General features: G+C 36.5%; 2 protein-coding genes across 3 annotated transcripts; both read left to right on the forward strand.

Annotated features, from left to right (window-relative positions):
• Positions 1-3,376: 3,376 nt before the first annotated feature.
• LOC131433107 (AP-2 complex subunit sigma) lies at positions 3,377-4,953 on the forward strand. 2 transcript variants are annotated; one of them, XR_009230023.1, is made up of 3 exons: positions 3,377-3,568; positions 3,628-4,218; positions 4,290-4,953. XR_009230023.1 is itself a non-coding variant. In XM_058599924.1 (2 exons), exons 1-2 carry the CDS (start codon positions 3,566-3,568, stop codon positions 4,051-4,053), a joined length of 429 nt encoding a protein of 142 aa, XP_058455907.1. In that variant the 5' UTR covers positions 3,377-3,565; the 3' UTR covers positions 4,054-4,953. The 2 variants fall into 2 exon arrangements, 1 of the variants encoding a protein (XP_058455907.1); XM_058599924.1 differs by having other exon boundaries at positions 3,628-4,953.
• Positions 4,954-6,847: 1,894 nt separating this feature from the next.
• On the forward strand, positions 6,848-8,385 carry LOC131433106 (uncharacterized). The gene is made up of 2 exons (XM_058599923.1): positions 6,848-7,096; positions 7,393-8,385. Exons 1-2 carry the CDS (start codon positions 6,945-6,947, stop codon positions 8,327-8,329), a joined length of 1,089 nt encoding a protein of 362 aa, XP_058455906.1. The 5' UTR covers positions 6,848-6,944; the 3' UTR covers positions 8,330-8,385.
• Positions 8,386-15,761: the final 7,376 nt, after the last annotated feature.

The raw sequence follows: 15,761 nt of genomic DNA on the forward strand, positions 1-15,761 counted from the left end.
AGCTGCTTGCAGGGTTGCCTGATTTCATCAAAATATTTGATAATGAATCGTCACAATAAATTATTGGATTACGTTGATAATATATTTCACTTTTTTAGCGATGTTGGAAGGTAAACATTTATTTTACTCAACGTGGTTCATCTAGACTATTTTCGATTGTGTTGGTGATTTTCACCCGAAATTAAGTGACGGCAGACCAGAAGCAAGTAAATATTGTAACAAAACGGGTTTGTATTGCGTTGTAGGATGAGAAGTAGGCACAAATCTGAATATAGTTTTGGCAATATGTAACTAATCTGTATCCTGCATGAAAATCGCATGGAGGTATACAAATCAATACATTACAGATAATTCTGTATGAATGGCAACTCGGTTGGTAAATGAAAAAAAAAACACAGTCTAGATGACAGACAGGATGTATTTGATAGGGTAACGTAGCGCCATCATGACAAATGCGAGTACTGTCCCAAATAAAGGAATATTCGAAATGACCGTTTATATGGTTAAAGAATCTAATTTGAGTGTCCTGTCTGTTAGTCTGTGCTTTCATTATCAAATCGCTCACAACTGCTGGACATTAGAACCGCCATGTGGTCGACGTAGTGTTTAAATAGAAGTTATTTTAAAACTTGTATTTGTAGTTGTAGTTGTATTTATAGTTGTATTTCGCTTTCAAAATTGCAAAATAAGCCCATTATATTGCATTTGCTGTAGTAGGTTTACTTCCAAACTAGCTCATATCTCAGTGATCTGTGAAAGGATTTATATAATCTAACTACCAATAGAATCGACATTTTTCAACATAAGCGTGTATAGAAAAAAAAACATTTTAGTACACTATTGAAAAACCTGTCTCATTCGACCCATGTATACACCAGCCAATCAGAACGCGTTCTGAGGAAGAGAACAAAATATCTGCTGCTGTACAACAAATCGTTCGAGAAAATGTTCCGAACAGTGTTTAATATCGTAGTGAGTTCCACAATTTAACCCTTCTGAATGCTAGAAACGAATCCCTACAGCATATTGATAGTTTCTTTCAATAAATTATGCAAATCCGAAATGAAATAATCGTTATTAAAATTCTGTATGCGGCTATTTTTATAGCCGTTAGGACCGCCCATTAGTGAAAAAGCTACAAACGAAATCACGTAAAAAGAAACCTCTCAACAAAAATTGAAACAGTTTGGATTCTGTCGCCACTGCGAGTAGATGTATTTTATGTCGTTTGCAAAGCTAGTTTCGCTTTCGGCAAGAGCGATTACGTCACAGCTGCCAGTCATTTGCATTGGTGAAAAAACAACGGTGAAGAGCATTACACAAAATCAGCCGTTCTATATGGCTCTAAAAGTTTACTAAACAACTATTAGGATTTGTTGTTCGCAAATCGAAGGAAAATGTCCTCAGTTTAGTACGAATCTAGAACAGTTTGGTTAGATTTGTGCACTTTTCGCTGTGTTACACACTTAAAACCATTTCTTGAGCTCGGCATAATAAAATGCCGAAACTGATCAGCAACACGTAAATTTGCTGATTGCTCAGTAATCAATACGCATGTTTCTGAGCTTCGTTAAATGCATTCACTGATATTTCGGTAAAATGCTTCACTTTGCCGAAATTTGGCATAATTGCTTGCTGAATTTATCAGTAAACAACAGATATGCCGACATCAGCAGAGACGTTTGCCGAGATTTCGGAATATGCGCTAGCTGTTGCCGAGATTCAGCACGACAGCTGTCATTTATTGCCGCGTTACATTTTCGCTTCGCATTGTGCGATTATTTTCTAATGAAATTCTCGAGTGAAAAAATGGATAATCTTCGAAGAAGCGTGGAACCACTTGCAAGTAAAAATATTGAATAAATATAGTGACATGTTTCGCTTTATAAAAAGCGACTTTATCAGAGCACTCGCGATTATAAGGGAAAAACATCTAACACGGGGCTCAAAGCGTCCTCGAGACAAAACTTTGGGGGATATGCGAAAAAATAACCCAATGCATGGAATAATTCAATAGATCAAAGTAAGTTTATTTTTTGAACAATACCGTATATGCATCATTAAATATTGAACATTTTTGTAAGCCAAAAATCAATATATATTTTTATTTTCATATTTCCAGCTCGACTCAAGGTGGCCGCATATGGAAACGCCGCTTTTTATTTATGCTACATGTTTTCAGGTAGGCTTTAAGCACTACTGGCAACAAATTTGTAAGCCTCCTTTAAGTGTTAATAAAATGATTTTTTTTATCCTGAATGGCGTGTTTATAATGTTGAGAAAATACAAACAAAATTAATTGACTAGATTTTTAATTTCTGATGATTCGGCAATTTATTTTTTTCATTTTTTCGTTTTATTGGATTGCCGAATATTCAGTGAACGTTTCACTGAGCAAACTGTAAATTTTATGCTGACGATTTCGGCAATATTTGACGTTTGTCAAATTTTAGGATGCCGAGACGCTCAGTAATTTTATTTTTCCCGAGATGATTGCTGATTACTCGGCTGTGCGAATCTCGGCATTTTTTTGCCGAGACTCAGCTAAAAAATTTAAGTGTGTATGTCTCTGACATTACTTACCCGCCTTTTTCAATTTCGATTATTACGGTCCAATCAGCAATCTTTCCATCTAACACTTCACCTGGGATCATTGCAAAAACCATCAACTTTCGATATACACTGTTGAATTTATTGAAAATTACTGGAATTTCCGTAATAATTGAAAGAGAAAGAAAATAAAGCGAAACTGTCATTTACACCATATAGGTTTTTTACCGTCACTGCTAACTTTTCTTTGTCTGTCTAGTGACAAATTGGGTGAGACCATTTACGGCCCATATCGCCTAAATAGAGTATTAAAACTTTCGTTCGGGGTTGTATTTTTGAGATTTATTAAATAAAAATGACTAGTTGCAAAGTGTAAAGATGATTGCTTAAGATGTGTTCTTCGATTTTTGTTTAAACTTGTTTATAAACAGTACCGCTGCACTGTCAAGGATGAATGCTTGTTCATTTATGACGTCACGATAAAAAATCTAATTGTTCATCGAGGAATGTTAATAGGTTGCTTATGGCATTTTCGTTTTTAACGCTGGCACTACACCGGTGTAGGGAAGAAAAGGATGCCTTGATTACACCCAAATTGGAGCGAATATAGTCGCTGCCACACTACATCGGTGAAGCGCTTAAAACAAAAACGGCATTATATAGGTCGTTATCCAAAACAACCCGCGAATATTAAGTTTTAGGGTTAAAATAATTATTCAGTACTTTTCTGACACCGTGTAAACTTAGTTATGTTGGCAACGAAAAAGTGGGAGTCGAGCTGTCAAATATCGTTGTGTTGCCTTCTTGCCTTTGCGCCTTCTCTGTCTCACTTGTCACGTCTCTTCAAAAGAGGACACAAAAGAGAATAAAAGAAGATCTTATTTTGGCTAATAATCAATTTTGGATAATTCAAAAGTTAAAAATTTGCGTGAATTGGGCAAATTCCGCAGAGATTGCTTTGACTGCTATTGTTTCATTGCCTAGTACCATCGTCTACAGCTAAAGAGTATTAAAAATGGTAAGAAACAAACAGACATTTACTTAAAATAAACCTAACTATACTGTCATTTGGGGCAGATACGATTTATCTTGATTCAGAACCGTGCGGGGAAAACCCGTCTGGCTAAGTGGTACATGAACTTTGATGACGACGAGAAGCAGAAACTGATTGAGGAAGTGCATGCCGTCGTGACGGTTCGAGATGCTAAACACACCAACTTCGTTGAGTTCCGCAATTTCAAAATCGTTTATCGGAGATACGCCGGATTGTACTTTTGCATCTGTGTAGACGTAAATGATAATAATTTATGCTATCTGGAGGCAATTCACAATTTCGTGGAAGTGCTGAACGAGTACTTCCACAATGTGTGCGAGTTGGATCTGGTGTTTAATTTCTACAAAGTGTACACCGTCGTAGACGAGATGTTTTTGGCCGGAGAAATACGAGAGACGTCACAGACCAAGGTGCTCAAACAGCTGCTTACATTAAACTCACTTGAGTAGGATGCAGTTCGTCAGGGCAGTGCCCCCCGAATAATTTTCTTCACTGATCTGTTCACCGGAGAACGGACCAGCACTTTATATAAGCGACCAATTTATTTCCATATTATGCAATATTAGTAACGTAAATGTCATTAAGAAATCACTACGAGGATGCATCAGAGGCAAGTAAGCAGATTTGATAAAATTTCGTTCTCAAAAACTGTACTTTACAGGAGAAATCTTTTACATTCGTTTAGGTAAGGCCAACCGATACCAGTTTCAATGCGAATCTCACCTTCAAATCCTACTCTCATTATATGAGTAAGAATATAGTAAACTGCCTTTTTAAAGTATCAGTCAGTAGACCTTGCTTTGGGACAGAAAATGTTCAGTTCTTTAGCTATCACCCAGGAATTTTTCAGTTCGGTGGTACTGCATTATTGATGATAAGAGATTGGAATAGAACAAACTTGCTAATATAATACTAATAAACTTTGCATTCCTCGTTATGAAAATAATAAAGGTATTTAGGAAATCGATCGTACTGATATCGTTACATCTTAAGAATATTTGCTTTGCATAACTGAGTAATCAGATTCTGATATAGTATTGTTCATATAAAAATCAGTGAATCGGTTTGTTGTATTCAAAGAGCATAACATAACAGCAACAAATTCAAAACTTACTATTGTACAGAGAATTTACTACAGGAAAATTTTCGCCCGATGTGTTTAAATAAACGTGTTTGAAGACGCCATTATTATAATACTTTGAAAATAAAACAACGTTGATTAGTAAGGCGATTGTTTAAATAGGTGGTAATTCATATGAAAATATCGTTGTTACGCATAACCCCTCGTAAAAATTACTATGATAATTGTGTAAAAATCTAGTACATAATAAATGTATGAAACAAGAAAACTGTAGTTTCTTATTGATGTTTGTTAATACCTTTTACAACCGTTCATTTGGACTTTTTTCTCATAAGAAATGAAAACTCTTTGATCGCAAGCAGACGATCCCGACCTACGAGAAACCCGGAGGTCCCCTGAACTGATATTTGTAAGGATTTTCGAAACAAAATATCAAACTACTCCAATTTTGATTGCTTGGGAACTCAAGGTTACCTTCAAAAGGTTGAAGGAACTCGGAAGAAGGAAATGTTTGAACGGAAATAAAACGAAATTTTGATCCCCAATTGAATATTTACAATTGAAAAAATCGATGTATATAAAAAAACTTGTTTTAATCCACCTAGTGGTGCTATAATACCCTTCTCATATAACTCATGTTTTTATTCATATTGTTAAGGGATTAACAAAATTTTTCTTTGAATATTAAATATGAACAAAAAAGTTTGTCGGTCTATTTTTAGATACGTTAACCCTTTTATTTGAGTCTAAGTTTGTAAAAATCGACTCGGCGGTTTCTGAGAAAATGAAGAAAGTTCCGTTTTCGACTATTATTTCCGGTAGTTCCTGAACCGGGAGCCGAGAACCGACACAGCTGAAATCGATTCGTTTTCCAGCAACTAGCATAACTTCAAACAGGTTTGAACCCAATTTAGAAGGATTTTTATCGCTCTATGTCACAGGATGCAATTTCATACACACTACCCTGTATTTCCGGAACCGGAAGCCGGATGTGGATAAAATTATACATTAACATCAATATCTTACAATACCTGCCTAATTGAAGAGAGATACGGCTATTTGAATGTATTTGGCTAGTTTTTGCCGCGTCATGTATAAAAACACGCTTCTGAAAATGTAATTGTTTTACTTATCAGTCTAATTTCGGAACCGGAAGTCGTATCCAGATGAAATTCAGTATCATTATTATAAGCTTGTGAAAATTGAATGAGCGGTCTCTGAGAAAATCGAGTGCACTTTTTGAGTTCATTTTGCAACTCCCGAACCGAAAGTCGGATCTAGATGGAACTTGATAGCACGCTATGGGACTACAATGCCTTAAATTTGTGTCTAAGACGAAGAAAATCGGTTGAGCACCTTTTCTTCATTTTGTTTTCGAATTTATTGCCTTCATTTAAGTTTGGAATACGTATACAGAATTCGTGTCTCACTTCACGTGATTTCAGCCTTCATGTATTTCATCATCCTTTCAAAGTTCTCTAGACTATGAAAGATAATTTGTTTCGTTTTTAATTGATAACGGAAACAAGATGCGACGAGTCACCAAGAAGAATTACGTAGTTTGAACGAATCGAATATCAAATGGAAATATATGCAATTGAAAAAATTTAAATAGACGCATGTTAGTTTTAAAATTTAAATCTAGAAATTATAGCAAAATAAACTTGCAGCTCCAGCAGCGTTTTATCTGTGTTTCAAATATAGAAAAAATCGAAAAAATAGAACGGCAGTGTATACCAGTTTTAAATTTGACAGTAGAACTGGTCGAATAAATAAAACTAAAACGGATTGCTGGGGATACGTTTATTTCAGTTTCATTTACATTATAGACCACCCATATGAATCTTGCAACTGTTGAATTTGCTCTTAGTCCTATATCTGAACAATTTCATAAAGATTTTCGAATATTAAGTGATATGTCAATTGTTTACGAAACGTTGCACATGTCACTACTGCAAAATCCTCAAAGACTGCTCAGACGAAAACGTGTAGATTCTGCCCCTTTCCAGTTTTACGTTACCTGTAAAAATCTGAATTTGTGTTTTGAAGTCCGTATAAAATCAGACGAATAAAATGTGTACCGGCAAGCAAAAATTTTTGTATAAATGGCATCACTGGATCAACCATAATTTTTTATAGCGGGGATGTTTTGAAATCAACATTTTTGACAAGATTTTGCGCTAGAAGAATTTGTTTTAGCGAAGGAGCGGAAGAAGCGGTGATAACGTATTAATTGAAGTTAGAGTTCGAATTTGCACGATGTATAATCCTCCTATATTAACTCGAGTCCCGGGTGATATTACCCGGGTTACCGACAAAGAAAAACAAGGATATATTCAGGACCTCACCAAACTTACCAGAACCGAACTGTTGGATCTTAAAAATCGTCAAGAAATGTTACTCGCAAACAAGTACGTATTTAATGATCTCACGCGTTTTTTTTTTGAGAACGGCCAATAAGCCACCTGTCAACTTCCACTTTTTGAAAGAAATTGCAAGCGTGCTATGAAAGATAGAGTATTAAATTTAACACCAGACGAAAGAGAAAACTTTTCTCTGCCGTTTACTATTACGACTTACTCTCAGCGAGTGCCGAGTCATTCGAAATTACTCTTCAAAGTGAATGTTGACGGATGGCTTATTGGCCGTTCTCAAAAAAAAAGGCGTGATTTTAAAAATGGAATTTGAGCATTTATTTTTTTCATAGGCGTCGAATTTCCAAACTTCCGGACAAAGGCGCTAAAATACAAAAATTCTATGAACAAATCCTGAATCAACTTGATATTTATAAGCGCGTTGATCAAGCAGCTGAGTTATTTTCGGATCTTAACATAGCTTCTGTAGGAAAGAAATCTATGACCAAGATGGAATGGAATGGCAAATACAGTAAAAACGTTGAATCGGAAACACTAATTGACAGTGACGATGACTATGAGGACAGTAGCATAGATCCTTTGAAATTACTAGCTCAGAGTACTGCAACGAATAAGAAAATAGTTGTTTTGAAACCAGAACAATCTTTAATTACGGAACAAGACTTGAAAGATATCGAGGAGCTTAACCACGAGAAATTGCATTATGCAGACGCGAATCTCATAGAAGTAGACTTCAAACAGACAGCCGAGAAATTCGGTACGGTGCTGAAGCAATTGCAAAAGACGAAAAATTCTAATAAAGCCGAGGACGAAAATTTCGATGCTTATGCAATCAAATTCTGCCAAAAGGAGCTCAACAGCGATCCGAAGAAAAAGTATCTTCCTTTCAAAACTACTAGGACAAATGTGCATGATCCGGAAAAGGAGAAACAACGTTACCTTCAACATGCCAATATCTGGGAGAATACCGCAGCTACTCCTCCGTTAAACACGCATGGTCCTGCTCAAATTTTAACGTTGGAGGATTCAATTCGAATACAAGCAGAGAAAAATAAATCACTTGAGCAGCTGATGCACCGTTACACCGAGGAAAGGTTAAAGCGTCGTGAGGAAATTAGGGAAAAGGTTATGGAAACCATTCGGAGAGATGTGATGCCAGGTTCGAGTGGCTTTACCACATATCGGGATGCGTCCGAAAGCGGGGAAGAGAATGAAACAAGTGATGGGGAAGTAAGCGTTGAATTTGATTCTGATGCACGCGATGATTAGTACGTAGTACATTTGTGTTATTGGTTTTGTATTGAATATAACTGTGATGAAACGTTTATATTGCTTATTTTTCTTATGCCAAATGCGAATGTATCCGAACATTTATATTTATTAACGCTTAAGCGTGTAAATTGTACCGAATGGAACTTTATACCGGTTATGATCGAATAACCTTTGCTCGAGAGATGTTACCATTCCTAACTGTTCTGGACTCTATTAAAAACTTGATAGCGCTTAGCGGACATTTTGTACAAATGTTTTAGCCAATAATTGATCAATTGATCCATGTTTCAAGGGGTCTTTTAGAGAAGTCAGTAACTGGCATCACTAGAAACCGGAGATCTATATAAATCGGTACAAAGTCACTGTTCGATCGGTCTTGATTCATCTAGCACAAAGCTTTTGACGATGATATAGTAAAATTAAATTGTGTAAATCATTAATTACTTAACTTCATTTACTTTCGATACCAACGATAAACTAACCAAAATCAGTGAAAAAAATATCGAGCGGCTTTCCGTGTCAAAAGCAGTGTCACAAGGATAAACTCTTGGAATCGGTATTCCTCTTATTTTGATCTCGCATCAATTGCGTCGAAGGTTCAGGCTCCTTTGGCCTATTAAAGCTACAATAATTTTTACTTCTAGTAGACGCTCACAATCTGCAACGATTTCGAGTAACGGAAATTTTTTGATCATGCATGATCATGATTTTTTGGCAGCTTGAAAGTGCAAAGCAAGTCCCAATTAAAAAATATTATAGCGCGATTTGGTCTTGATCCAAAAATCAGTCTGTGTAAAAACCTCGTGTACTTCCCATAAGAACATTGCAGATCGGAATCATCTTCGTGTGCTCGATTTGGGAAATCTGTGCAGCAAATTGAGAATCTGTGAAACACAGATTAATCTGTGAACATGTTTACAAGATGTGAGTGTCAGAAGTCACAGCCATTTCATCTTTGAACTTGATCAATGACCTAATAGTAGCTTTCAAATGAGCATGAATTTTTTTAAATCGGTTCAGCCATCTCCGAGAAAATTAAGTGTTAAAACGAATGTTTTTTGGGTTACGTCATTTATAAAGGGTGATTTTTTGCTGGTATTTTTTAGGCAACACTGTTTTTGATGCGTGAATCGTGTCTTGTGTCTTTGTCAAACTTATTAAGTTTAGTCTATAATTTAATCATGACTCGTCGTTTGGTTTATAGTTTAATCACAGACTAACAGACATGACAGTATGAGTAAATTCTTATAAAAATAATTTTTCGTGATGCACTAGTTCCACCTATATTGTACTGCGCGAACTATTTACTATCTATATACCCCTTGTGTTATGTAGAAGTTTTTTAACTAGTTGGTTTCCCCTCGTTTGTCAACACCGATCAGCTGCTTGCAGGGATGCCTGATTTCATCAAAATATTTGAAATTGAATCGTCACAATAAATTATTGGATTACGTTGATAATATATTTAACTTTTTCGCGATGTTGGAAGGTAACCGTTTATTTGACTCAATGTTGTTCATCTAGACTATTTTTTATTGTGTTGGTAGTTTTCACTCGAAATTAAGTGGTGGCAGACCAGAAGCAAGTAAATATTGTAATAAAACGGGTTCGATTTTGTATTGCGTTGGAGGATGAGAAGTAGGCACAATTATGTATATAGTTTAGGCAATATGTATTAAACCTGAATCCTGCATGAAATTCGCATGGACGTATACAAATCAATACATTACAGGTAATTCTGTATGAACGGCAACTCTGTTATTAAATAAAAAAAATTAAACACAGTCTAGATGACAGACATGATTTTTTTGATAGGGTTACGTGGCGCCATCATGACACATGTGAGTACTGTCCCAAATAAAGGAATATTCGAAATGACCGTTAAGATGATTGAAGAATCGAATTTGAGTGTCCTGTCTGTTAGTCTGTGGTTTAATCATGTATGGACGCTGACAAAGTCGGAGGAAGATTTTATCGAAAAATTGTGTTCAGCGACGAAGCTCATTTCTGGTTGAATGGATACGTCAACAAGCAAAATGCTAGATCATTGATACGTATTTGGTACATAACAAGTTGCTTAAGTGTTTGACCACCGAAGGAAAGAATACTAGATCGTTGAAAATATCGCGCAACGAGTTGTTTTGTGTGGATATTTCTCATTCATACTTGATCCATGTGATTCTTCATTTCAAGCCACGTGTTTAATGACTGGCGGAATGCACATGACTGTTCTAGAAATACCGCTGTAGGAAGGAGAAAAAGTTCTGATATCGTTCACCAGTTGATGGATTATGTGTAATGGAGTCAGATGAATAATATTGGTCATTGTGAGCGTGAGCTAAACAAATCAGAAACTCAATGAAAAGATCGTGCTCTAGAAGCGCTATGATCAAACTAAGAGATTTAAGATTGGGACTACAATTTTATATTTTTATTCTGAGAAGAATGTTCAAATTGGTAAGATCAATATCAAATTAAAAATTAGGCGTCGTTTCTCCAAGCAACCAGAAGTTACACAGTACTTGAACACATTTCAGTACTTGACAGTATTTGACATTTTCACATTATCTTTTGGAGATATCTCTGTTTTGGGCTAAAGCGAATGTGTGTCGAATTCCATTGATTGCAGGTTAAGTAATCAGAAAAATAATGGAAAGAAATGTCAACCACTTAGTCTTTTGGTAATTCTGCTGTCCGAAAACATAAATTCGAACAAATAATTTTTGGGCGAAACGAAGTTCGACGGGTCAGCTTGTTTGGTTTGAGAAATGTTGCCAAATATGTGACGTGAGCGCTGAAGAATGCTTTTGTGACTACCCGAATCAATCTGAATGAATTTGTAGCAAAAATGAGCTCAAATTCGTGTCATGAATGAGGTTATTGAAACAAGACAGTAAAGTTGAGATTGTTTCAATGACTAGAGAAAGGCATTATTACACAATTAGTAGGATTAGGAATCGGTTTTTTATTATTCGAGACAGATTACCTTTAAGCAGACTCTGTCAGCTTGGAGCGAAATCAATCTTCAGTTCAGTAACGCCATCGCACGATGTCACATTCAACATATCATGTCAATTGTAAGAGTGCGCAGTGCTGCTATTTTGGCGCGCACGAATTTGACATTTCTCTCCCCTACTTCTGTGTACGAGAATCGATGCGGACTCGCTTGAGGGCACCATGATCGCAAAAAATGTTGTTGCCAATGACTAGTTCGGGAAATGTGAGAGCTGGATATCTTGTTAATATGATGTCTTTGCTTTAAGTCAAATCAATGAAAATGTTCGTTCGCACAGGCACGTATACCCAGAAGGCGGCGCAGGCACGTACCCGAGGGGCCCTGGCACCTCCCGAATTCAGAAACAGAAATAATAAAAGTTTCAGATAGTGGTTTTAATAGTTTCGTGATGATCGAAACTCCACACCACTGACAGTGTAAAAACCACATAAAATGAAAAATTAAACCTGGGTAAAATAAACGACATATGCAGGATAGTTTAATTGGCAAAATCATTTCCCCGGTTAGAAACAAACTACAGGTTCGAGTCTCGTCTATGCATTAACACATTATTGAGAAATGCGAGTATTAGCGTGCTTTAATGTTTGTATGGTCATCAATTAATATGACCTACAAATTTAAAAAATGTTTTCCGTTCTTCACTAATCAGAGTAAGGGGGCTATCTCGGACAATCTCTCAAAATCTATCATCACCAGTCTTGTGGATTGTTGTGTTCTATAAATATTCATTTAGAAGGTCTTAGACGTGTGTGACAGAAATTGCATGGCATTAAACGTTATGAAATGGATTTTTTGGCCGCTACTCCCAAAACCGGAAACCGGTAAAGTCAAGTTATTATGAAAACCTACTAACAAGACCTTGTAATGGAAACAGTTTTGAACCAAGTGGAGAATTTTTTTCTGTTTTTATTGCAACGTTCCTTCTAGTTTGAAATTTTCAAAACTCATCACCCTGTATTTTGGACCTAGAAGATGGATCTCTATTGCTGTGAACCATTTCGCGATTAGTTTTAGCTTTTAGTTGAAATGGATGGAAAGTTATTTGGGTTTATGTTGCACTGGAAATAATTTTAACTAAAGAAATGATCTTGAAATCTTTTTCGCAAGATTTTTTTCCGTGTTGGAAAATAACCATCGATTTGTTAAAAATAACCATGCTTTCGAGCAGGGTAATAACCGCTCGTGTGTCAGATTTCAACCAAAAGTTAAAATTAACCGCGAAATGGTAAGCTGCCTTTAACATCTTAGGTTATTCGCCTCTTCGGACCAGAAAAACTTTCTGACCCTATGTGCGGGGTTGGGAATCGAACCCAGGCGGGCTGCGTGGAAGGCATCGACTATCCCGCTATACCCGTCCCCTAAACAATATCTGAGAAATCGATGCGAGTTCCATTCCGACGTTTTTGACCGCTTTTTCCGATGCTTTAGGAACTGTTGAAGTCAACTGGACTCTCCCGAAACGCTCGACAGAAATGGATAATTAACTGTTTCATTTTGTTTTTTTTCTATTCGCACAATCTTTTCAGAAAGTGACCAATAATCAAGTTCAAATGTATTATTGCTGATTGGGGACAATATTATAAAGCGTCCCTGCTTGGCAAAATGCCCCCTTAGTTTTTTAAGCATTTCACACTTTTCTAAGAAAAACCTCTGTTGACAGTATGAACATGCAGAAAAACAAAGCCATTTATTTGATATACTAATTTTCTTATAACAGTCACTCTACGAACATTATGCTCCATCAGTGGTGTACCGAGGAAATTTGGTTCCCGGGGCAAAATAAAATTTGCAACCCAATTGATGGTTTAGTGATAAAAAAATCTCCATCTCCGGAAAGATGACTTGGACGAGCACAAAAAAATAAAGGTCTCAAGGATTGGTTTGCCGCCCCCCCTAAAAACGTTGCGCCCGGGGTGACGGCTCAACAAGACTTAAACAAATTATTGAGAAATGCGAGTATTAGCGTGCTTTGATGTTTGTATGGTCATCAATTAATATGACCTACAAATTTAGAATGTTTTCCGTTATCAAGTTTTGTGGATTGTTGTGCTCTATAAATGCTCATTTAGAAGGTCTTAGACATGTGTGACAGAAATTGCATGGCATTAAACGTTATGAAATGGAATTTTTGGCGCTACTTCCAGAACCGGAAACCAACTCTTCACCTTGTATTTTGGACCTATAAGAATCTCTATGAAATTAAATATTATACGGGATAATCGCCCTTATTCTGAATAACGACGTATTGGTTTTTCGATCGTATTTCATTCGTATTCCCCATAACGCTAGCAAAATCAAAGGTAGCTATGATTCGATCGAACCACATTCGATCGAAAAATCAATACGTCGTTATCTATCTATATATATAAAAATGGATGTAAGTTTGTATGTTTGTAACGCGATAACTTCGGAACTACTAAACGGATTGCCACCAAACTTGGCACAGATACTTCTTGTATTTCAGAGATGGTTTAGGGAGTATATTTATATGGGAGGGAGCGTAGCAAGTGTCATAAACAAGGGGGGGGGTCATGGAAAAATTCATATAACTTAACATGAATCGATACGTTTTGAAGACCGTAGAACCATTTTGCTTACCTTAGATATGACTATATGGGGGGTGAATGTAGCAAGTGCCTTTAAATAGGGGGGTGTAATGTTTAAAACGGCATAATTCCGAAACTACTGAACGGATTGCCACCAAACTTGGCACAGATACTTCTTGCTCTTCTGAGATGATCATAAGGATATTTTAATGGGGGAGGGAGCGTAGTAAGTGTTCTTAACAGGGGGAGGTCATGAAAAAATTTGTCTAATTTGACGAGAATCGATACTTTTTTAAGACCATAGAAACATTTTGCATATATTAGATAAGATTATAAGGGGGTGGATGTAGCAAGTGCCTTTAAAAAGGGGGAGTGTAATGTTTGTAATGGTATAACTTCGGAATCACTGAACGGATTGCTATCAAACTTGGCACATGTACTTCTTGCTCTTCAGAGATGGTCATAAGCGTATTTTTATGGGGAGAGAGAGCGTACCAAGTGTCATAACCAAGGAGGGGTCATGAACAAATTCATATAACTTGATGAAAACCGATATTTGTTGAAGATCTTAGAAACATTTTGCATGCCGTAGATATAATTTAATGGGAGATGGATGCAGCAAATGCCTTTAAAAAGGGGGGTGTAATGTTTGTAATGGCATAACTTCAAAACTACTTAACGGATTGCTATCAAACCTGGTACATGTACTTCTTGCTCTTCAGAGATGGTTATAAGAATATTTCCATGGGGGGAGGGAGCGTGGGAAGTGTCCTTAACAAAGCTGGTCATTAAAAATATTATCTAATTTGACGAGAATCGGTACTTTTTTAAGATACTTTTTGCCCAACTTAGATAAGATTATAAGGATATTCTGTGGGGAGAGGGTGTAGTAAGTGCCTTTTAAAATGGAGTGTAATGTTTGTAACGGCATAACTCCGGAACTATTGCACGAATTGCTATAAAATTTGGTACAGTTATTTCTTGCTCTTCAGAAATAGTCATAAAGGTGTTTTTATAGGGGAGGAAGCGTAGCAAGTATCATTACTAAGAGGGGCCATGAAAAAAAATCACAAAATTTGACACGAATCGATTATTTTTGAAGATCATGCAAACATTTTCCATACCTTAGATATGATAGATATAGGGAGTGGATGTAGCAAGTGCATTTAAAAAGGAGGATGTAACGGCATAGCTTCGACACTACTGAACGGATTGCTATCACACTTGGCATAGCTGCTTTTTGCTCTTCAGAGATAGTTGTAAGCGTATTTTTATGGGGGAGAGAGCGTATCAACTATCCTTAACATGGGTCATGAAAAAATTTATTCAATTTGACGAGAATCGATACTTTTTGAAGACTATAGACACATTTTGTGCAACTTAGGGTTTTCGTGTGGGGTGGATGTAGTACGTCCCTCTAAAAAGGAGATGTAAAGTTTGTAACGGCGCAACTCCGGAACTACTGAACGGATTGCTATCAAATTTGGCACAAAGAAGTTCTTCAGAAATGATCATTAGGACATTTTCAGGGGGAAAAGTGTGTAGGTAGTGTCCTTAACATGAGAAGAGACGGTCAATGACGAAATTTGAAGAGAATCGACATTTAGACTAGAAGGAGGGGTTTTTGAAAATAAATTTCAGTCTCCCATTTTTTATAAAACAAGAGAATGGCAAGAAATTCAAGGACGTATTTTTCATTAAATAATTTCAAAAGATCTGGTTCCATTTAGCCGGGGAATTCAAAGAACTAAGGGAAAATAATCTTTGTCTGCCTATGAACGTGAGTGTATTCAAGTCTCAGCATGTACCAAAGGTGGGAATCGATATTTTTGAAAAGCACAGATACTTTCAATACTACTCAGGGTAA

This window comes from Malaya genurostris, chromosome 2 (assembly GCF_030247185.1).
Source record: "Malaya genurostris strain Urasoe2022 chromosome 2, Malgen_1.1, whole genome shotgun sequence".
In the NCBI taxonomy this organism is placed as follows: Eukaryota; Metazoa; Arthropoda; class Insecta; order Diptera; family Culicidae; genus Malaya; species Malaya genurostris.